Below are 23,154 nucleotides of genomic sequence, written 5' to 3'. Positions count from 1 at the left end.
TCTTTATCTCCCCCTCTCCATGTGTAGAGATGTATATTGATCAGCATGTTGACTGTGATATCAATAGTCTTCTCTTTAGTGATCCTGTCCCCAGTCTAATGAACCAGTGGAAGTTTACAATGCTGCTTGGCTTTGGTTCTGTCAGCATTATATTGGCCTTATTAGTGTGACTGTTGATGGTTGTATGCATGGTGATTGGCTTCAGAATCTCTATTCTCTTGATTGCTCAGTCTCTAAGGTAGAGCCTTCTCTCTCAATGTGTTATGTAAGACCTGTGTGTGAGTTGACCGTGTGTTGTGCACCATAGTCAGCTGCTGCGGTATGGACTGGGTTCATTATGTGGCCTGACAGGCTGTCACTGCTGCAGCGCGTGCACAGACAGACGGCTAATTATCAGTCCGAGAGAGGGTAGTAAGAGTGGGATAGCTGGGGTAATGTATACATACCATTACCCTAAGGACAACCGCATACAGGGAACAGTACAGTCAACTCAGTGACTGTGTACATCAGTCACTCTTTCCATAAAGCCCCCCCCTCTCCCATCTCTGCTCCTGCCCCCTAAACACATTAAGCCTCTGCTCCCCACTCTCCTCTTCTCTGCCCTCTCCCCCTCTGCTATTTTCTCTCTCTCTCCTCTCCTCCTCTCTCTCCTCTTCTTCTAGTTGTGTAGTTTCATCTCTTTTCCCCTCCTCTCCTTCTGGTTGTGTAGTTTCATCTATTTTCCCCCTCTCTCTTCTCCTCTCTTCCACTCTGTCCTCTCTTCTACTCTGTCCTCTCTTCTACTCTGTCCTCTCTTCCACTCTGTCCTCTCTTCCACTCTGTCCTCTCTTCCACTCTGTCCTCTCTTCCACTCTGTCCTCTCTTCCACTCTGTCCTCTCTTCCACTCTGTCCTCTCTTCCACTCTGTCCTCTCTCCTCTTCTTCTAGTTGTGTAGTTTCAGCTATTTTCTCTCCCTCCTAATTCCTCTTTAATTATTAACAGCAACATGATTAGGCCTTCACCATCAAGAGGCCTTTCATTAGAGCTACACAGCACCCTGAAGACTGATTTCACACACACACACACACACACACACACATTACTAAGACTGTTGATACACTCCTAACAGTGTCGCTTGGCGTAGTGCTCCTTTGGTGTTGTGAGATGCAGTGTAGTCCTGTCCTGTCCACTTACCACACACAGCATGATGATGGTGGTGGTGCTTTTCATTTGTTTACCTATCACTGGGATTACAGTATGGAAGAGTTGTGCTCGTTGAATACTTACAGATACCAACAATTTGCTTGCCTGCCTGCGTTCGTGCGCACAGATGTATGTTTAGGGGTTAATCAATGGTTTATTAAGGGGCCGGGCTGTGGCAGATGAGATTTGGGAGCGAGGGTTCCGCCTCAGATTAACACAGAAATAAAACTGTTAAAAACAATCTGGCATGTTTCTGGTCATCTATCTGTGTCATCAGGACCCGTTGGGGGGTGGAGAGGTCCTTGCTAAAACATGGAATGCTCCTTAAGCCATCAGGCACTGGGAGGGATGGGGGAGTGTGTGTGTGTGAGGCCTAATTGAACATGATAAAGTGTAAAGTTAATTACCCCTCACGGCTGTCACTGATACCCCCGGGGGGGTGTTTCTAGGGGGGTAGTCTCAGGCACAGCTGTCGGCCTGGTTTTGGTGGTGGGGTATAGTTTGTGTGTGTGTGTGAAGGAGAAAGGGGTGGCGTAAGGAGGATGGAGGCCCATGGGGGTCGTGTGCAGGATGATGGGGACAATCGGCTTTTTAAAGACTCCCTAGTCCCTCTGGTGTGCCGCTCTCAACACTCCTGTCCTATCAAGACACACACACCCCTTTCCCAGAGCAGAAAAGATTGTGATGTCTCTACAAACTATCACTGAGCTCACAGACCAAACAAAATAATCTTACTGCTATTGAGGAGTCGTGTACTTGTCCTGAGAGAGCTTTCTGGCAACAATGTCATGAGACTGACATGATGTTTTTGGGATTAAATAAGGCTGTCATTGGTGAACTATCTAGCAATGTATCTAGATGGCTGTTCATGGGCTTGGCTCAGGAAATAAATGTGCACAAGTTCGGACACCCCTTTGTCGGTGATCGGTCAACTAGGGGTGGCAGGTAGCCTAGTGTTTAGAGCGTTGGACTTGTAACCGAAAGGTTGCAAGATCAAATCCCCGAGCTGACAAGGTAAAAATCTGTCGTCCTGCCCCTGAACAAGGCAGTTAACCTACTGTTCCTAGGCCGTCATTGAAAATAAGACTTTGTTCTTAACTGACTTGCCTAGTTAAAAAGAAATAATAATAATTAGAACAGTAGGGATTCTTCAATTAAGTATTTGTTGTCATTCAGCGAGAGACGACTTGTTTTCATGAGAAATTTTTCACTTGAGAAATAGTGCACAAAACATCTTGGTTACATGTAAAATTGCACGACTAAGACTGACTAGATGTTACTGCACTATTGAGGATAGGAACACAAGAATTTCGCTTCACCCGCAATAACGTGATAAATATGTGTATGTGTCCAATAACATCTGATCAATATGTGTATGACCAATAACATGTGATCAATATGTGTATGTGTCTAATAACATCTGATCAATATGTGTATGTGTCCAATAACATCTGATCAATATGTGTATGTGTCCAATAACATCTGATCAATATGTGTATGTGTCCAATAACATCTGATCAATTTGTGTATGTGTCCAATAACATCTGATCAATTTGTGTGTGTCCAATAACATGTGATCAATTTGTGTGTGTCCAATAACATGTGATCAATATGTGTGTGTCCAATAACATCTGATAAATATGTGTATGTGTCCAATAACATCTGATAAATATGTGTATGTAATCAATAACATGTGATAAAGACAGTGCCTTGCGAAAGTATTCGGCCCCCTTGAACTTTGCGACCTTTTGCCACATTTCAGGCTTCAAACATAAAGATATAAAACTGTATTTTTTTGGTGAAGAATCAACAAGTGGGACACAATCATGAAGTGGAACAACATTTACTGGATATTTCAAACTTTTTTAACAAATCAAAAACTGAAAAATTGGGCGTGCAAAATTATTCAGCCCCTTTACTTTCAGTGCAGCAAACTCTCTCCAGAAGTTCAGTGAGGATCTCTGAATGATCCAATGTTGACCTAAATGACTAATGATGATAAATACAATCCACCTGTGTGTAATCAAGTCTCCGTATAAATGCACCTGCACTGTGATAGTCTCAGAGGTCCGTTAAAAGCGCAGAGAGCATCATGAAGAACAAGGAACACACCAGGCAGGTCCGAGATACTGTTGTGAAGAAGTTTAAAGCCGGATTTGGATACAAAAAGATTTCCCAAGCTTTAAACATCCCAAGGAGCACTGTGCAAGTGATAATATTGAAATGGAAGGAGTATCAGACCACTGCAAATCTACCAAGACCTGGCCGTCCCTCTAAACTTTCAGCTCATACAAGGAGAAGACTGATCAGAGATGCATCCAAGAGGCCCATGATCACTCTGGATGAACTGCAGAGATATACAGCTGAGGTGGGAGACTCTGTCCATAGGACAACAATCAGTCGTATATTGCACAAATCTGGCCTTTATGGAAGAGTGGCAAGAAGAAAGCCATTTCTTAAAGATATCCATAAAAAGTGTCATTTAAAGTTTGCCACAAGCCACCCGGGAGACACACCAAACATGTGGAAGAAGGTGCTGGTCAGATGAAACCAAAATTGAACTTTTTGGCAACAATGCAAAACATTATGTTTGGCGTAAAAGCAACAGCTCATCACACTGAACACACCATCCCCACTGTCAAAGATGGTGGTGGTGGCAGCATCATGGTTTGGGCCTGCTTTTCTTCAGCAGGGACAGGGAAGATGGTTAAAATTGATGGGAAGATGGATGGAGCCAAATACAGGACCATTCTGGAAGAGAACCTGATGGAGTCTGCAAAAGACCTGAGACTGGGACGGAGATTTGTCTTCCAACAAGACAATGATCCAAAACATAAAGCAAAATCTACAATGGAATGGTTCAAAAATAAACACATCCAGGTGTTAGAATGTCAAAGTCCAGACCTGAATCCAATCGAGAATCTGTGGAAAGAACTGAAAACTGCTGTTCACAAATGCTCTCCATCCAACCTCACTGAGCTCGAGCTGTTTTGTAAGGAGGAATGGGGAAAAATGTCAGTCTCTCGATGTGCAAAACTGATAGAGACAACCCCAAGCGACTTACAGCTGTAATCGCAGCAAAAGGTGGCGCTACAAAGTATTAACTTAAGGGGGCTGAATAATTTTGCACGCCCAATTTTTCAGTTTTTGATTTGTTAAAGTTTGAAATATCCAATAAATGTCGTTCCACTTCATGATTGTGTCCCACTTGTTGATTCTTCACAAAAAAATAAAGTTTTATATCTTTATGTTTGAAGCCTGAAATGTGGCAAAAGGTCGCAAAGTTCAAGGGGGCCGAATACTTTCGCAAGGCACTGTATGTGTATGTAATAACATCTGATAAATATGTGTATGTGACCAATAACATCTGATAAATATGTGTCCAATAACATGTGATAAATATGTGTATGTGACCGATGGAATTTGATTTGATCTATAATGACGTCATTCAAGGCAAGATGGCCAATCAGAGCCCAGTATTCACACACATTTAGGAACTAAATCATCTTTGGGAGAGATGTGTGAGACTGACTGAAAGTTTTGCTGTCAATCAGCTTTGAAATCAGCCTATTTTTTTTTTATTTCTGGTTCTGCATGTTATCACAAACGAAGTACTCGGGTAATGATTTGATGTTAGCTTCAGCTGTAAGCTAGCAAGGAAAGTTAGCTGGAAGCTACCAGTATCATCTTTCAATGTGAAGTGTTCTAGTCTGTATGGACATTGTTTTGCGAACAGTAATTAACAGTTTCAGCATTTCTATGTGCTGTGTCGCAATTTCAAGTGTGTTAACGTCTGTGTGGAATGATTGGAGCAGGCACGCTCATGCTATAAGTGGACATCGGCTGCTCTGATAGACATGCTCCGTGAGACAGAAGTACCGAAAGTAAAAAATATATTCCACTACTGGACTGCTTTCATGTTCTAGTATCTAAAGAGTACAGACGTTTCAGTATATCGTTCAACACTAGTGTGTAGTGACCATGTATTGTCTGTTGTAGGTGTGGGAGCAGCCAGCTTGGCTAAGCTAACCTTCATGGTAGGAGGGGTTGAGGAGGAGTACACTGCAGCACAGGAACTCCTCACATGTATGGGAGCTAACGTGGTGTACTGCGGACAGGTCGGCACAGGACAGGTAACTAACACACTCTAGTGTACTTACAAGTTTGCATACAGATGTACCATTTTCATACACTCAAATACTATTGTACACTTGGTCACTCTCACAGAAACATATTTGAATAATTCCGCTTTTTTGTCTCACAGGCAGCTAAGATCTGTAACAACATGCTGTTAGCGATTGGGATGATCGGGACTGCAGAGACCATGAACCTCGGAATCAGGTAAAGTCCACTACTTGTTAGCCAGCCTAGATCTGTTGGAGTCACTTCCATTCACCTTCACTGTCTCACTGTGATATACTTGACCACGTCTTTACCAGATCACCAACTGGACCTGTGTGCTGGATATTTTACTGTTGTTTACTGTGTTTTTGAGATGGGGGCAAAGAGACAGAGGAGGATAGTTGGTGGGGGGGTCTGAGGGGGTCAGATCATTCAGTCTCAGACCTGTCAGGGGTAGCAAGAGAGTAGAGACTCTCATTTACATCCACTGGTTGAGCTCTTAATGCAGCCTAGGCACAACCAGCTGCTGCTTACAAACTACTTATCCCAGCATGCACTGCTCCCAGCCCTGACAAACCAGCCCTGCTTACAAACTACATATCCCTGACACTGACACTGCCTCAGTGGATAAGACTGTAAAACTACATTCCCCATCCCACTGCCCTGCTATCGCTGCTGCTGTTATTAGGGTTGTAAAGTATCCATCTATTTCCCTCTCTGGTGTGTCTGGCCTCAAGTCAAGCAGTTTGTGTGACGGTGTATTTTCTGTGTGTTAGTTGTATGTGCTCATGTATACACGGTCATATGATTAGTGTACCCAGTACTGTATCAAACGTGTGTGCTGTATTTGCCTCTGGTGCATTGTGTACGTACAACGTGTGTTTGTAGTGCAGCTGTATTAGATCAGCTGATTTGTCTGTGGGGAGACGGAGGGGCATAAATCCCCACACTAGGCCTCTGAAATATGGAGGCATTAAAAGAGCAACACAGATTTACACCCCACACCACTGTTCCCGCTACACACACACACACACATCTATCCACACACATACACACATCTATCCACACACACACACACACCTACCCCTACACACCTATCCACATACACACACCTATCCACATACACACACCTACCCTTACACACCTATCCCCTACACACCTATCCACACACACCTATCCACATACACACCTACCCTTACACACCTACCCCTACACACCTATCCACACACGCACACCTACACACATCTACCCTCACACATACACACCTACCCACACACACACACACCTACCCATACACACACACACACACCCCTACACATCTACCCTCACACATACCCACCTACCCACACACATACACACCTACCCGCAGACTACAAACACACGGACACAGACAGACACCGAGACACACATGCTCAGAGCCAATTTACAGGAAAACAGTAATAGCATTTTATCATGCTGGAGTAGGGCCTGCTAGAGCTGCCCTTTCCAATACCTGTCCACACACACCCCCACACACACACACGCACGCTGTCCCATCCACACAGCTAATTTGTTGATTTCAGATGGAAGGTTGGGCCCGTCTCTGACAGTGCATGACGTTCCCTTAGATCAGAGAATGGCCCTGAATTACAATTATAACCACACAAACACTACCTTTGTCATAGTCTCTGTTTTTTCCCTCTCAGGTTTTCTTTCTCTCTCCCTTTAGTTTCTCCTCCCTGTTTCCCTTTCTCTTTATATATGTTTCTAACATTTATTTTCTATCCATTTCTTTCTCTTGTGCTCTCTTTCCATCCCCCACTCCCTCTGGTCTGTTTCTTCTCTGGCTCCTATCTAACAGTCTGTCTGAGGAGCAGCCCTGCTTTTAATGAGGATGCTGAGGAGAGGAGGAGGCATAAATACATATACAGTTACATTCTCTCTCTGTGTGTGTGTGGAGAGCATATGTTCAAGAGAGATTAAAGATGGACTTGTTACCTGTCTAATAATAAATGTTGAGCGTGCGTCCTCTCCTGTGGTTTAGAGAAGAAATTAAAGCTAATGGTAATGAACCAGACAGTTAATATCATCAATTACCTCCACCTGCTGCACATGACACAACAGCAGGCCCCCCTTCTAGCGTTTTACCTTTGTTCCCCCCCCCCCCCCCCCCCCCTTTGTCTCAACTGTTTTCTTTTTCATAGCTATAGCATTTGTTTCGCTTTTAGCTGTGATGGCATTGCTCTGGTGTGTGTGTGTGTGTGTGTGTCAATCCTGTTAAAGGGTGACATGTCCTCTTAATGTAAATTGACATTACTGCTAAAGAACAACACTGGCATTAAGGCTACTAACCATGACTGTGATAGAAAAGGCAGGGGGGCTCATGGCTACTAACCACGACTGTGATAGGAAAGGCAGGGGGGCTCATGGCTACTAACCATGACTGTGATAGGGAGGGGGGCTCATGGCTATTAACCATGACTGTGATAGGAAAGGCAGGGGGGCTCATGGCTAATAACCAGGACTGTGATAGGAAAGGCAGGGGGGCTCATGGCTAATAACCAGGACTGTGATAGGAAAGGCAGGGGGGCTCATGGCTAATAACCAGGACTGTGATAGGCAGGGGGGCTCATGATAGGACTGTGATAGGAAAGGCAGGGGGGCTCATGGCTAATAACCAGGACTGTGATAGGAAAGGCAGGGGGGCTCATGGCTAATAACCAGGACTGTGATAGGAAAGGCAGGAGAGGGAGGAGGGCTTGTGGCTAATTACCAGGATAGGGTGTGTGTGATAGGAGAGGGAGGTTCATTGATTTATCGTTAAACAGAGAACAACAGCTCCATGTCAATCAACGTATTTGGCCACTGTAACAAACAATCTGTGCTCCGACGCTCTTTATTGTAGAGCAGCCTTTTCAGATGCTGACCCAGAACACAGGCACTGGAAGAGACCGTGTGTGTGTGTGTGTGTGTGTGTGTGCGCCAAGGGGGGGGGTGGATGATGTCGAACATATGTCACCCTTAGACAGGGAGGCGTCGGCTGAGGCAGGATGGAGCGATGGAAGGAGAGGAGGGGGAGTGAAGGACTGGGGCAGCAGTATACAGACATACAATGAAAAAGCCATCATGACTGAGACTTCCATTAAAAACAACACACAGTATCTCTTATCCCACATTTCCATACCACTCTAAAACCCAAGCCGGGAGAGACCGAGAGAAACTACAAACCAAGCCGGGAGAGACCGAGAGAAACTACAAACCAAGCTGGGAGAGACTGAGAGAAACTACAAACCAAGCCGGGAGAGACTGAGAGAAACTACAAACCAAGCTGGGAGAGACTGAGAGAAACTACAAACCAAGCCGGGAGAGACTGAGAGAAACTACAAACCAAGCCGGGAGAGACCGAGAGAAACTACAAACCAAGCCGGGAGAGACTGAGAGAAACTACAAACCAAGCCGGGAGAGACTGAGAGAAACTACAAACCAAGCCGGGAGAGACTGAGAGAAACTACAAACCAAGCCGGGAGAGACTGAGAGAAACTACAAACCAAGCCGGGAGAGACTGAGAGAAACTACAAACCAAGCCGGGAGAGACTGAGAGAAACTACAAACCAAGCCGGGAGAGACTGAGAGAAACTACAAACCAAGCCGGGAGAGACTGAGAGAAACTACAAACCAAGCCGGGAGAGACCGAGAGAAACTACAAACCAAGCCGGGAGAGACCGAGAGAAACTACAAACCAAGCTGGGAGAGACTGAGAGAAACTACAAACCAAGCCGGGAGAGACCGAGAGAAACTACAAACCAAGCCGGGAGAGACCGAGAGAAACTACAAACCAAGCTGGGAGAGACTGAGAGAAACTACAAACCAAGCCGGGAGAGACTGAGAGAAACTACAAACCAAGCCGGGAGAGACCGAGAGAAACTACAAACCAAGCTGGGAGAGACTGAGAGAAACTACAAACCAAGCCGGGAGAGACCGAGAGAAACTACAAACCAAGCCGGGAGAGACTGAGAGAAACTACAAACCAAGCCGGGAGAGACCGAGAGAAACTACAAACCAAGCCGGGAGAGACCGAGAGAAACTACAAACCAAGCCGGGAGAGACTGAGAGAAACTACAAACCAAGCCGGGAGAGACTGAGAGAAACTACAAACCAAGCCGGGAGAGACTGAGGAAAGAAAGGGAGAAAAAAAGGAGAGACATTTTGTGAGAGTGTAAAATACGTTGAGAGTAAATGGCCCAGTCTTAATTAGTTAGTAGACAACTAATAAAGACTGTGGTAGTAATGCTAGAATAAGAGCCAGGTGGAGGGAGGGAGGGGAGGACTAGCTTAGGAAGCCCATATTCTGTCCTTAAGGAGCCATGATGGTTTAATGGTGATATTGAGAGCAGAAGAGTTATTGTCCTAGAAGCTCCGCCAGGGTGAGGCTGCCAGGGATTCATGTGGCCAACTTTACACCGTCTTTAAAACTGTTACAATATAACGACTAGCACTACTCACCAGACCCAGACGCTTAGAAACTAACACTTCTCCCCTTCTCTTTTCTGTTGCTTTGGTGTGTTGTGGTGTAACATGGAGGCGTGTTGTGGTGGTGTAACATGGAGGCGTGTTGTGGTGGTGTAGTATGGAGGCGTGTTGTGGTGGTGTAACATGGAGGCGTGTTGTGGTGGTGTAACATGGAGGCGTGTTGTGGTGGTGTAACGTGGAGGCGTGTTGTGGTGGTGTAACGTGGAGGCGTGTTGTGGTGGTGTAACGTGGAGGCGTGTTGTGGTGGTGTAACGTGGAGGCGTGTTGTGGTGGTGTAACGTGGAGGCGTGTTGTGGTGGTGTAACGTGGAGGCGTGTTGTGGTGGTGTAACGTGGAGGCGTGTTGTGGTGGTGTAACGTGGAGGCGTGTTGTGGTGGTGTAACGTGGAGGCGTGTTGTGGTGGTGTAACGTGGAGGCGTGTTGTGGTGGTGTAACGTGGAGGCGTGTTGTGGTGGTGTAACGTGGAGGCGTGTTGTGGTGGTGTAACGTGGAGGCGTGTTGTGGTGGTGTAACGTGGAGGCGTGTTGTGGTGGTGTAACGTGGAGGCGTGTTGTGGTGGTGTAACGTGGAGGCGTGTTGTGGTGGTGTAACGTGGAGGCGTGTTGTGGTGGTGTAACGTGGAGGCGTGTTGTGGTGGTGTAACGTGGAGGCGTGTTGTGGTGGTGTAACGTGGAGGCGTGTTGTGGTGGTGTAACGTGGAGGCGTGTTGTGGTGGTGTAACGTGGAGGCGTGTTGTGGTGGTGTAACGTGGAGGCGTGTTGTGGTGGTGTAACGTGGAGGCGTGTTGTGGTGGTGTAACGTGGAGGCGTGTTGTGGTGGTGTAACGTGGAGGCGTGTTGTGGTGGTGTAACGTGGAGGCGTGTTGTGGTGGTGTAACGTGGAGGCGTGTTGTGGTGGTGTAACGTGGAGGCGTGTTGTGGTGGTGTAACGTGGAGGCGTGTTGTGGTGGTGTAACGTGGAGGCGTGTTGTGGTGGTGTAACGTGGAGGCGTGTTGTGGTGGTGTAACGTGGAGGCGTGTTGTGGTGGTGTAACGTGGAGGCGTGGTGTAACGTGGAGGCGTGCTGTGGTGGTGTAGTATGGAGGCGTGCTGTGGTGTTGTAGTATGGAGGTGTGGTGTAGTATGAAGGCGTGTTGTGGTGGAGGCGTGCGGTGGTGTAACGTGGAGGCGTGCGGTGGTGTAACGTGGAGGCGTGTTGTGGTGGTGTAACGTGGAGGCGTGTTGTGGTGGTGTAACGTGGAGGCGTGTTGTGGTGGTGTAACGTGGAGGCGTGTTGTGGTGGTGTAACGTGGAGGCGTGTTGTGGAGGCGTGTTGTGGTGGTGTAACGTGGAGGCGTGTTGTGGTGGTGTAACGTGGAGGCGTGTTGTGGTGGTGTAACGTGGAGGCGTGTTGTGGTGGTGTAACGTGGAGGCGTGTTGTGGTGGTGTAACGTGGAGGCGTGTTGTGGTGGTGTAACGTGGAGGCGTGTTGTGGTGGTGTAACGTGGAGGCGTGTTGTGCTGTGGTGTAACGTGGAGGCGTGTTGTGCTGTGGTGTAACGTGGAGGCGTGGTGTAACGTAACGTGGAGGCGTGGTGTAACGTAACGTGGAGGCGTGGTGTAACGTAACGTGGAGGCGTGGTGTAACGTGGAGGCGTGTTGTGGTGGTGTTGTATGGAGGCGTGTTGTGGTGGTGTTGTATGGAGGCGTGTTGTAGTATGGAGGTGTGGTGTAGTATGAAGGGGTGTTGTGGTGTAGTATGGAGGCGTGCTGTGGTGTAACGTGGAGGCGTGCTGTGGTGTAACGTGGAGGCGTGCTGTGGTGTAACGTGGAGGCGTGCTGTGATGTAACGTGGAGGCGTGCTGTGGTGTAACGTGGAGGTGTGGTGTAGTATGAAGGCGTGTTGTGGTGGAGGCGTGCGGTGGTGTAACGTGGAGGCGTGCGGTGGTGTAACGTGGAGGCGTGCGGTGGTGTAACGTGGAGGCGTGTTGTGGTGGTGTAACGTGGAGGCGTGTTGTGGTGGTGTAACGTGGAGGCGTGTTGTGGTGGTGTAACGTGGAGGCGTGTTGTGGAGGCGTGTTGTGGTGGTGTAACGTGGAGGCGTGTTGTGGTGGTGTAACGTGGAGGCGTGTTGTGGTGGTGTAACGTGGAGGCGTGTTGTGGTGGTGTAACGTGGAGGCGTGTTGTGGTGGTGTAACGTGGAGGCGTGTTGTGGTGGTGTAACGTGGAGGCGTGTTGTGGTGGTGTAACGTGGAGGCGTGTTGTGCTGTGGTGTAACGTGGAGGCGTGGTGTAACGTAACGTGGAGGCGTGGTGTAACGTAACGTGGAGGCGTGGTGTAACGTAACGTGGAGGCGTGGTGTAACGTAACGTGGAGGCGTGGTGTAACGTGGAGGCGTGTTGTGGTGGTGTTGTATGGAGGCGTGTTGTGGTGGTGTTGTATGGAGGCGTGTTGTAGTATGGAGGTGTGGTGTAGTATGAAGGGGTGTTGTGGTGTAGTATGGAGGCGTGCTGTGGTGTAACGTGGAGGCGTGCTGTGGTGTAACGTGGAGGCGTGCTGTGGTGTAACGTGGAGGCGTGCTGTGGTGTAACGTGGAGGCGTGCTGTGGTGTAACGTGGAGGCGTGCTGTGGTGTAACGTGGAGGCGTGCTGTGGTGTAACGTGGAGGCGTGCTGTGGTGTAACGTGGAGGCGTGCTGTGGTGTAACGTGGAGGCGTGCTGTGGTGGTGTAGTATGGAGGCGTGTTGTGGTGGTGTAGTATGGAGGCGTGTTGTGGTGGTGTAGTATGGAGGCGTGTTGTGGTGTTGTAGTATGGAGGTGTGGTGTAGTATGAAGGCGTGTTGTGGTGTAACGTGGAGGCGTGTTGTGGTGGTGTAGTATGGAGGCGTGTTGTGGTGGTGTAACATGGAGGCGTGTTGTGGTGGTGTAACATGGAGGCGTGTTGTGGTGGTGTAACATGGAGGCGTGTTGTGGTGGTGTAACATGGAGGCGTGTTGTGGTGGTGTAACGTGGAGGCGTGTTGTGGTGGTGTAACGTGGAGGCGTGTTGTGGTGGTGTAACGTGGAGGCGTGTTGTGGTGGTGTAACGTGGAGGCGTGTTGTGTGGTGGTGTAACGTGGAGGCGTGTTGTGGTGGTGTAACGTGGAGGCGTGTTGTGGTGGTGTAACGTGGAGGCGTGTTGTGGTGGTGTAACGTGGAGGCGTGCTGTGGTGTAACGTGGAGGCGTGGTGTAACGTGGAGGCGTGGTGTAACGTGGAGGCGTGTTGTGGTGGTGTTGTATGGAGGCGTGTTGTGGTGGTGTAACGTGGAGGCGTGCTGCGGTGTAACGTGGAGGCGTGGTGTAACGTGGAGGCGTGGTGTAACGTAGAGGCGTGTTGTGGTGGTGTTGTATGGAGGCGTGTTGTAGTATGGAGGTGTGGTGTAGTATGAAGGGGTGTTGTGGTGTAGTATGGAGGCGTGTTGTGGTGTAGTATGGAGGCGTGTTGTGGTGTAACGTGGAGGCGTGCTGTGGTGTAACGTGGAGGCGTGCTGTGGAGGCGTGCTGTGGTGTAACGTGGAGGCGTGCTGTGGTGTAACGTGGAGGCGTGCTGTGGTGTAACGTGGAGGCGTGCTGTGGTGTAACGTGGAGGCGTGCTGTGGTGTAACGTGGAGGCGTGCTGTGGTGTAACGTGGAGGCGTGCTGTGGTGGTGTAGTATGGAGGCGTGTTGTGGTGGTGTAGTATGGAGGCGTGTTGTGGTGGTGTAGTATGGAGGCGTGTTGTGGTGTTGTAGTATGGAGGTGTGTTGTGGTGTTGTAGTATGGAGGTGTGGTGTAGTATGAAGGCGTGCTGTGGTGTAACGTGGAGGCGTGCTGTGGTGTATGGAGGCGTGTTGTGGTGGTGTAGTATGGAGGCGTGTTGTGGTGTTGTAGTATGGAGGTGTGGTGTAGTATGAAGGCGTGTTGTGGTGTAACGTGGAGGCGTGCGGTGGTGTAACGTGGAGGCGTGTTGTGGTGGTGTAGTATGGAGGCGTGTTGTGGTGGTGTAACATGGAGGCGTGTTGTGGTGGTGTAACATGGAGGCGTGTTGTGGTGGTGTAGTATGGAGGTGTGGTGTAACGTGGAGGCGTGTTGTGGAGGCGTGTTGTGGTGTAACGTGGAGGCGTGTTGTATGGAGGCGTGTTGTGGTGTAACATGGAGATGTGGTGTAGTATGGAGGTGTGGTGTTGTATGGAGGTGTGGTGTAGTATGGAGGCGTGTTGTGGTGTAGTATGGAGATGTGGTGTAGTATGGAGGCGTGGTGTTGTATGGAGGTGTGGTGTAGTATGGAGGCGTGTTGTGGTGTAATATGGAGGCGTGTTGTGGTGTAACATGGAGGCGTGTTGTGGTGTAACATGGAGATGTGGTGTAGTATGGAGGTGTGGTGTTGTATGGAGGTGTGGTGTAGTATGGAGGCGTGTTGTGGTGTAGTATGGAGGCGTGTTGTGGTGTAATATGGAGGCGTGTTGTGGTGTAACATGGAGGCGCGTTGTGGTGTAACATGGAGGCGCGTTGTATGGAGGCGCGTTGTATGGAGGCGTGTTGTGGTGTAGTATGGAGGCGTGTGGTGGTGTAGTATGGAGGCGTGGTGTAATATGGAGGCGTGTTGTGGTGTAATATGGAGGCGTGTTGTGGTGTAATATGGAGGCGTGTTGTGGTGTAATATGGAGGCGTGTTGTGGTGTAATATGGAGGCGTGTTGTGGTGTAACATTGAGGCGTGTTGTGGTGTAACGTGGAGGCGTGTTGTGGTGTAACGTGGAGGCGTGTTGTGGTGTAACGTGGAGGCGTGTTGTGGTGTAACGTGGAGGCGTGTTGTATGGAGGCGTGTTGTGGTGTAGTATGGAGGCGTGTTGTGTAATTTGGAGGCTTGTTGTATGGAGGCGTGTTGTGGTGTTGTATGGAGGTGTGGTGTAGTATGGAGGCGTGTTGTGGTGTAATATGGAGGCGTGTTGTGGTGTAACATGGAGGCGTGTTGTGGTGTAACATGGAGATGTGGTGTAGTATGGAGGTGTGGTGTTGTATGGAGGTGTGGTGTAGTATGGAGGCGTGTTGTGGTGTAGTATGGAGGCGTGTGGTGGTGTAGTATGGAGGCGTGGTGTAATATGGAGGCGTGTTGTGGTGTAATATGGAGGCGTGTTGTGGTGTAATATGGAGGCGTGTTGTGGTGTAATATTGAGGCTTGTTGTGGTGTAACATTGAGGCGTGTTGTGGTGTAACGTGGAGGCGTGTTGTGGTGTAACGTGGAGGCGTGTTGTGGTGTAACGTGGAGGCGTGTTGTGGTGTAACGTGGAGGCGTGTTGTATGGAGGCGTGTTGTGGTGTAGTATGGAGGCGTGTTGTGTAATTTGGAGGCTTGTTGTATGGAGGCGTGTTGTGGTGTTGTATGGAGGTGTGGTGTAGTATGGAGGCGTGTTGTGGTGTAATATGGAGGCGTGTTGTGGTGTAACATGGAGGCGTGTTGTGGTGTAACATGGAGATGTGGTGTAGTATGGAGGTGTGGTGTTGTATGGAGGTGTGGTGTAGTATGGAGGCGTGTTGTGGTGTAGTATGGAGGCGTGTTGTGGTGTAATATGGAGGCGTGTTGTGGTGTAACATGGAGGCGTGTTGTGGTGTAACATGGAGGCGCGTTGTGGTGTAACATGGAGGCGCGTTGTATGGAGGCGCGTTGTATGGAGGCGTGTTGTGGTGTAGTATGGAGGCGTGTGGTGGTGTAGTATGGAGGCGTGGTGTAATATGGAGGCGTGTTGTGGTGTAATATGGAGGCGTGTTGTGGTGTAATATGGAGGCGTGTTGTGGTGTAATATTGAGGCTTGTTGTGGTGTAACATTGAGGCGTGTTGTGGTGTAACGTGGAGGCGTGTTGTGGTGTAACGTGGAGGCGTGTTGTGGTGTAACGTGGAGGCGTGTTGTGGTGTAACGTGGAGGCGTGTTGTATGGAGGCGTGTTGTGGTGTAGTATGGAGGCGTGTTGTGTAATTTGGAGGCTTGTTGTATGGAGGCGTGTTGTGGTGTTGTATGGAGGTGTGGTGTAGTATGGAGGCGTGTTGTGGTGTAGTATGGAGGCGTGGTGTAATATGGAGGTGTGTTGTGGTGTAATATGGAGGCGTGTTGTGGTGTAACATGGAGGCGTGTTGTGGTGTAACATGGAGGCGTGTTGTGGTGTAACATGGAGGCGTGTTGTATGGTAACATGGAGGCGTGTTGTGGTGTAACATGGAGGCGTGTTGTATGGAGGCGTGTTGTATGGAGGCGTGTTGTGGTGTAACATGGAGGCGTGTTGTGGTGTAACATGGAGGCGTGTTGTGGTGTAACATGGAGGCGTGTTGTGGTGTAACATGGAGGCGTGTTGTGGTGTAACATGGAGGCGTGTTGTGGTGTAACATGGAGGCGTGTTGTGGTGTAGTATGGAGGCGTGGTGTAGTATGGAGGCGTGGTGTGGTGGTGTAGCGTGGAGGCGTGTTGTGGTGGTGTAACGTGGAGGCGTGTTGTGGTGGTGTAACGTGGAGGCGTGTTGTGGTGGTGTAACGTGGAGGCGTGTTGTGGTGGTGTAACGTGGAGGCGTGTTGTGGTGGTGTAACGTGGAGGCGTGTTGTGGTGGTGTAACGTGGAGGCGTGTTGTGGTGGTGTAACGTGGAGGCGTGTTGTGGTGGTGTAACGTGGAGGCGTGTTGTGGTGGTGTAACGTGGAGGCGTGTTGTGGTGGTGTAACGTGGAGGCGTGTTGTGGTGGTGTAACGTGGAGGCGTGTTGTGGTGGTGTAACGTGGAGGCGTGTTGTGGTGGTGTAACGTGGAGGCGTGTTGTGGTGGTGTAACGTGGAGGCGTGTTGTGGTGGTGTAACGTGGAGGCGTGTTGTGGTGGTGTAACGTGGAGGCGTGTTGTGGTGGTGTAACGTGGAGGCGTGTTGTGGTGGTGTAACGTGGAGGCGTGTTGTGGTGGTGTAACGTGGAGGCGTGTTGTGGTGGTGTAGTGTGGAGGCGTGTTGTGGTGGTGTAACGTGGAGGCGTGTTGTGGTGGTGTAACGTGGAGGCGTGTGGTGGTGGTGTAACGTGGAGGCGTGTGGTGGTGGTGTAACGTGGAGGCGTGGTGTTGTATGGAGGCGTGTTGTGGTGGTAGTATGGAGGCGTGTTGTGGTGGTGTAGTATGGAGGCGTGTTGTGGTGGTGTAACATGGAAGCGTGTTGTGGTGGTGTAGTATGGAGGCGTGTTGTGGTGGTGTAACATGGAAGCGTGTTGTGGTGGTGTAACATGGAGGAAGCATGTTGTGGTGTAATATGGAGGGGTGTTGTGGTGTAACGTGGAGGCGTGTTGTGTTGTAGTATGGAGGCGTGTTGTGGTGTAGTATGGAGGCGTGGTGTAATATGGAGGCGTGTTGTGGTGTAACATGGAGGCGTGTTGTGGTGTAACATGGAGGCGTGTTGTGGTGTAACATGGAGGCGTGTTGTGGTGTAACATGGAGGCGTGTTGTGGTGGTGTAACATGGAAGCGTGTTGTGGTGGTGTAGTATGGAGGCGTGTTGTGGTGGTGTAACATGGAAGCGTGTTGTGGTGGTGTAACATGGAAGCGTGTTGTGGTGTAATATGGAGGGGTGTTGTGGTGTAATATGGAGGCGTGGTGTAACGTGGAGGCGTGTTGTGGTGTAGTATGGAGGCGTGTTGTGGTGTAGTATGGAGGCGTGGTGTAGTATGGAGGCGTGGTGTAACATGGAGGCGTGTTGTGGTGTAACATGGAGGCGTGTTGTGGTGTAACATGGAGGCGTGTTGTGGTGTAACATGGAGGCGTGTTGTGGTGTAACATGGAGGCGTGTTGTGGTGTAACATGGAGGCGTGTTGTGGTGTAACATGGAGGCGTGTTGTGGTGTAACATGGAGGCGTGTTGTGGTGTAACATGGAGAAGTGTTGTATGGAGGCGTGTTGTGGTGTAACATGGAGGCGGGTTGTGGTGTAACATGGAGGCGGGTTGTGGTGTAACATGGAGGCGTGTTGTGGTGTAATATGGAGGCGTGTTGTATGGAGGCGTGTTGTGGTGTAGTATGGAGGCGTGTTGTATGGAGGCGTGGTGTAGTATGGAGGCGTGTTGTAGTATGGAGGCGTGTTGTGGTGTAGTATGGAGGCATGTAGTATGGAGGCGTGTTGTGGTGTAACATGGAGGCGTGTTGTGGTGTAGTATGGAGGTGTGTTGTGGTGTAGTATGGAGGTGTGTTGTGGTGTAGTATGGAGGCGTGTTGTGGTGTAGTATGGAGGCGTGTAGTATGGAGGCGTGTTGTGGTGTAGTATGGAGGCGTGTAGTATGGAGGCGTGTTGTATGGAGGCGTGTTGTGGTGTAGTATGGAGGCGTGTTGTGGTGTAGTATGGAGGCGTGTTGTGGTGTAGTATGGAGGCGTGTTGTGGTGTAGTATGGAGGCGTGTTGTGGTGTAGTATGGAGGCGTGTTGTGGTGTAACATGGAGGCGTGTTGTGGTGTAACATGGAGGCGTGTTGTATGGAGGCGTGTTGTGGTTTAGTATGGAGGCGTGTTGTATGGAGGCGTGTTGTGGTGTAGTATGGAGGCGTGTTGTATGGAGGCGTGTTGTGGTGTAGTATGGAGGCGTGGTGTAACATGGAGGCGTGTTGTGGTGTAACATGGAGGCGTGTTGTGGTGTAATATGGAGGCGTGTTGTGGTGTAGTATGGAGGCGTGTTGTATGGAGGCGTGTTGTATGGAGGCGTGTTGTATGGAGGCGTGGTGTAGTATGGAGGCGTGGTGTAGTATGGAGGCGTGTTGTGGTGTAGTATGGAGGCGTGTTGTATGGAGGCGTGTTGTGGTGTAGTATGGAGGCGTGTTGTAGTATGGAGGCGTGGTGTAGTATGGAGGCGTGTTGTGGTGTGGAGGCGTGTTGTGGTGTAGTGTGGAGGCGATGTGTGGTGTAGTGTGGAGGGGTGTTGTGGTGTAGTGTGGAGGCGTGTTGTGGTTTAGTGTGGAGGAGTGTAGTGTGTTCGTTCACCTGAGGATGTCACACCTTATTCCTTTCTGAATACTCATCCCTCTGTCACGTGACATGCTGTAGTTATTGGTCCTTCTATGTAGTACTGTCTTCATCCCTTGCTTCTGGAGGCAGAGTTCTTTTAAATGACTGGGGAAGTGTGTATGTGTGTGTCAATGAGGTTTATGTGCTCCTTGGCCACCACTTGTCCTCCTCTTTCTTCCATGTTCGAGGCATGATTAAGGATAGGAGGGGTAAACATCAATACTGCATTAGGCAGCATTTCCCAGTCCTCCACCTAACCAGCCATTAACACTGAGAGATGGAGAAGAGAGAGACAGGCTCTGGGTTCAACATGGGTCACCAGCTCTCTCTTTTTCTATTTCTCTCGCACTCCCTCTTTCTCTCTTTTATTACAACATCTGTCTCTCTCTCGATCACTGTATCACTATATCAGCAGCAAAAAAAAATAATTGTGCACCTCCTCATGGGTCTCCCGGTCACGGCCGGGGCTGTGACACAGCCTGGGATCCAACCCGGGTCTGTAGTGACGCCTCAAGCACTGCTGATCCACTCAGGAGCCCCAGTATCTCTGTTTCACATGCTCGTTTGCTCTTTCCTTTCATTGTTTTTCTATTGGCCTACCGGTATCATTGTTTTTCTATTGGCCTACCGGTATCATTGTTTTTCTATTGGCCTACCGGTATCATTGTTTTTCTATTGGCCTAACGGTATCATTGTTTTTCTATTGGCCTAACAGTATCTCTCTCTGTACCTTTACACCCCCCCCCCCCCCCCCTTTCTTTATTTTCCCCTACCATTCCCTTACCTTTCTACCCTTCCACAACTCCCACACCTTTCTTCTCTCTCTCCATTGTTTTCCTCCTTTTCTCTTTAACTAACCTCCTCTCTTCTGTTCCAGGTTGGGTCTGGACCCAAAACTGCTGGCCCAGATCCTGAACATGTCATCAGGCAGGTGCTGGTCCAGTGACTCGTATAACCCAGTACCAGGTGTCATGGAGGGAGTCCCCTCTGGCAACAACTACCAGGGAGGCTTTGGAACCACGCTCATGGCCAAGGTCTGTTCTGTTCTACCCTAGCTGGCTATGTCTGACTGGATGTGTTTGTACATCCATCTGTTTATGCCTCCCTTTTCATCTCTCCTTCTTTCTCTATCACGTTTGGTTTGCTTATTTCTCTTTATTTTATTCCTCTTCATCTCTCTCTTGATCTCATTCCTCCCTTCTGTGCTCTCTCGTCTACTCTGCTTCACATAAACTCACATCTAACATCCCCATCTCTCTCTCCTGTAAGGACCTGGGTCTGGCCCAGCACACAGCCACCAACACTAAGACCCCTGTCCCCCTGGGCTCGCTGGCCCATCAGATCTACCGTGTCATGTGTGCCCGCGGCTACGCCAACAAGGACTTCTCCTCTGTGTTCCAGTTCCTACGTGAACAGGAGGAGGAGCCAGAAAAGAAGGGGGACTAGAACCCCTTACCTTATCCCCCAGCACACCCCTACGTCCCACCCGTACACCACACCCCTGCCTTTACCTGAGGAGAGAATTGGTTTCAGAGAGGTATGAGAACTTGAGATGGAAGTTGTTCTTTACTGCTGATCTAGGGTCAGGTATGATTTCATCCCCCTATTGGTTAAGGTTAGGACTGGGGGTTAGGTTAGGGCAGCCTCTACTTCCCCTGGCCAGGGAGGAGGCAGGAGGGTACTCATGGTCTAACACAACGTGTCGAGGGGATGACATACGTAGGTTTAAAAGAGGACTTTTGACAGATCAGATAATGTGCATAACGTTGTACTTCCTGTTCTTTGTTTTTGTTTGTTTTTCTTGCCGGGAGTTTGCCTGTTACATGTGTTACAACCCATGATCCTGCCTCTTTGTCAGAGAAGAGGAGAAAACCCTGAAACAAGCAGAAAATAGCAACGCAGCAGCTCCTCCTCCAGGGCTCTGAGGTTTAGACTGGGTGATCAGAGATGTAGACTGACCACATCGCACCTGTTCAGCAGTAGCCTGAAATAATGAGAATAATAATGATGATGATGCTATAGAGCTCAAGACAATTAGGGAAGGGCATACCACTGTCCCCTGTCTGAAGACTCTCACATACACACTTGAGCATTCTACACATGATAACCTATATTACATTACTTCATACCATATGGGATCAGACGTTTCCTCATTTTGTTACCCGTCTTGTTTTGGGGGTGGGGAGGAGGTAGTTGGTGGGTGGGATTTGGGAGAAGGGGTGTGGTAGGTAGTAGTGGTTCACTGATGTAAACCTCCCATTATTTGTTCCTTCATTATCCATCCATTTATTCATTGTTTTATTCAGTCACGTGTTTTCAACTTGAGCACAGTAGTGTTTGTTCCGTTTTGGGGGGGGGGGGGGGGGACAGGTCCCACCATGCTCGCTTCTCTTTATACAGACCCACCACTGTCTGGTACTGTGAGACGCCATTGGCGGCAGCTCCCAGGTCACTATGCACTCTGACCAATCCGTGCGGAGTGGGGCCAGTGAATCCTTTGATATACTTCCTGATTTGATATACCTCTACTGGAATTACAGCTTCTGTTTAACATCTGGAATTTCATTATAACCTATACAACTATTCTATCTGTAGCTTTTCTTACTGTTGGACAAAATATCTATCTTCTGCTCAGTACCTCTCCTTGTTTTCTTTCACTTCTCTTTTCATGTCATTCTCTCTCTCTCTCCTCTTCACTTGCTCCCTCTTCTTTCTGTCTGTGGCTCAGAACAGGCAGTATGTCTGTTTAAAGCGCCACCGAGGGTAGACTCCATCCCAACCTGCGCTGTGTGCATGTACATAATGTATATTTCTTTTGTTGACTGTATTAAAGGAGAACCAGAGAATCCTCGCTGTCACGTTTTTCTTCTTGCTGTATACTAGTACATTAAGAGTGTCCGTCTCTGTCCGTCTCTGTCCGTCTCTGTCTCGCAATTTCAATGTAAGGGGCTTTATTAGCATGGGAAACATGGAATGGATAATAAAAGTGAAATAATGTGTGTCTGTCCTGTGAAGACATCCTCCATCACACTCCTGTCAGAAATAAGGAGGTGCTCCCTAATCTCACGTCTCTCTGTTTTGCTCTTTATAAAAATATAAAATGTTTAAAGTAAGGCTCATGTTGGCTACATGTCGTAATTGAACTGTAATTGTATTTTTTATAAAAATAATTCCTGCTCCAGCTCTGTCTGACTGGCACAGATGACACCAGCTCAATAAAACACAACTGAAAAAAGGAATAACCAAGCCATGATTTTTCCCTCCCATTTCATTGTAATGATGGAAATAAGGGCATCATTCTGAGATTAGTACTTCTATTTCTCCCTGCGTGACATTGGCTGTTATACACTCCTCTGGTAGAGAGCTTGAGAGAACAATGGAACAACAGGCAGGCAGTCGACCACAGGGCTGAGGCCTGGCACAACAGAGATGTCGTCTCAGGGCCATGGTGAACACAGACGAGGCAGAGACATGCACAGGTCTGACCCTGAACTAGAACCATGAGTAACATAATATTTGTGTAATTTAGAAGATGCTCTTCTCCAGAGCAACTTACAGGAGCAATTAGGGTTAAGTGCCTTGCTCAAGGGCAAATCTGCAGATTTTTCACCTTGTCGGCTCGGGGATTCGAACCAGGATAATGTTGCGCACACACGACCCTAACCCCAATTAACCCAAACCCAAGTCTACGGCAACACCTAACAAACACACATCAGCATAACCGTCCGTAACTCCTGTGACTGAAGAGGATGCCCCTAATAACTCCGAGAACTTCAGTGTCAGCAACCACAGCTGTCGTCTCGTTGCCATGGGGAGCACCGACAGGGCAGGGACCTGAACTTGAACTAACATGAATCCAAGCCTACAACAAGGGTGTGGGTACAGAGAATGCCATTCATAACTCAGAAGGAAACACTTCAGTGTCTGGCTGTCAGCAGTCTCCCAGTGCAGTAGACTTGATCACTTCAGTGTCCTGCTGTCAGCAGTCTCCCAGTGCAGTAGACTTGATCACTTCAGTGTCCTGCTGTCAGCAGTCTCCCAGTGCAGTAGACTTGATCACTTCAGTGTCCTGCTGTCAGCAGTCTCCCAGTGCAGTAGACTTGATCACTTCAGTGTCCTGCTGTCAGCAGTCTCCCAGTGCAGTAGACTTGATCACTTCAGTGTCCTGCTGTCAGCAGTCTCCCAGTACAGTAGACTTGATCACCTCAGTGTCCTGCTGTCAGCAGTCTCCCAGTGCAGTAGACTTGATCACTTCAGTGTCCTGCTGTCAGCAGTCTCCCAGTGCAGTAGACTTGATCACTTCAGTGTCCTGCTGTCAGCAGTCTCCCAGTGCAGTAGACTTGATCACTTC

The 23,154-nt window shown here is 49.1% G+C and overlaps 1 protein-coding gene across 1 annotated transcript in view; it reads left to right on the top strand.

Annotated features, from left to right (window-relative positions):
* The window catches only part of LOC139392036 (3-hydroxyisobutyrate dehydrogenase, mitochondrial-like), a 43,207-nt gene extending 21,558 nt beyond the window's left edge, over window positions 1-21,649 (top strand). Inside the window, exons 5-8 of the mRNA XM_071139685.1 lie at window positions 5,183-5,316; window positions 5,448-5,524; window positions 19,681-19,837; window positions 20,073-21,649. Of these exons, the coding sequence (XP_070995786.1) occupies window positions 5,183-5,316; window positions 5,448-5,524; window positions 19,681-19,837; window positions 20,073-20,249 (545 nt within the window). The 3' untranslated portion in view covers window positions 20,250-21,649. The remainder of the gene's footprint in view (window positions 1-5,182; window positions 5,317-5,447; window positions 5,525-19,680; window positions 19,838-20,072) is intronic.
* The last annotated feature ends 1,505 nt before the right edge of the window (window positions 21,650-23,154 follow it).

Source organism: Oncorhynchus clarkii, chromosome 32 (assembly GCF_045791955.1).
Source record: "Oncorhynchus clarkii lewisi isolate Uvic-CL-2024 chromosome 32, UVic_Ocla_1.0, whole genome shotgun sequence".
Lineage (NCBI taxonomy): Eukaryota > Metazoa > Chordata > Actinopteri > Salmoniformes > Salmonidae > Oncorhynchus > Oncorhynchus clarkii.
This window is presented reverse-complemented; position numbering and strand designations above follow the sequence as displayed.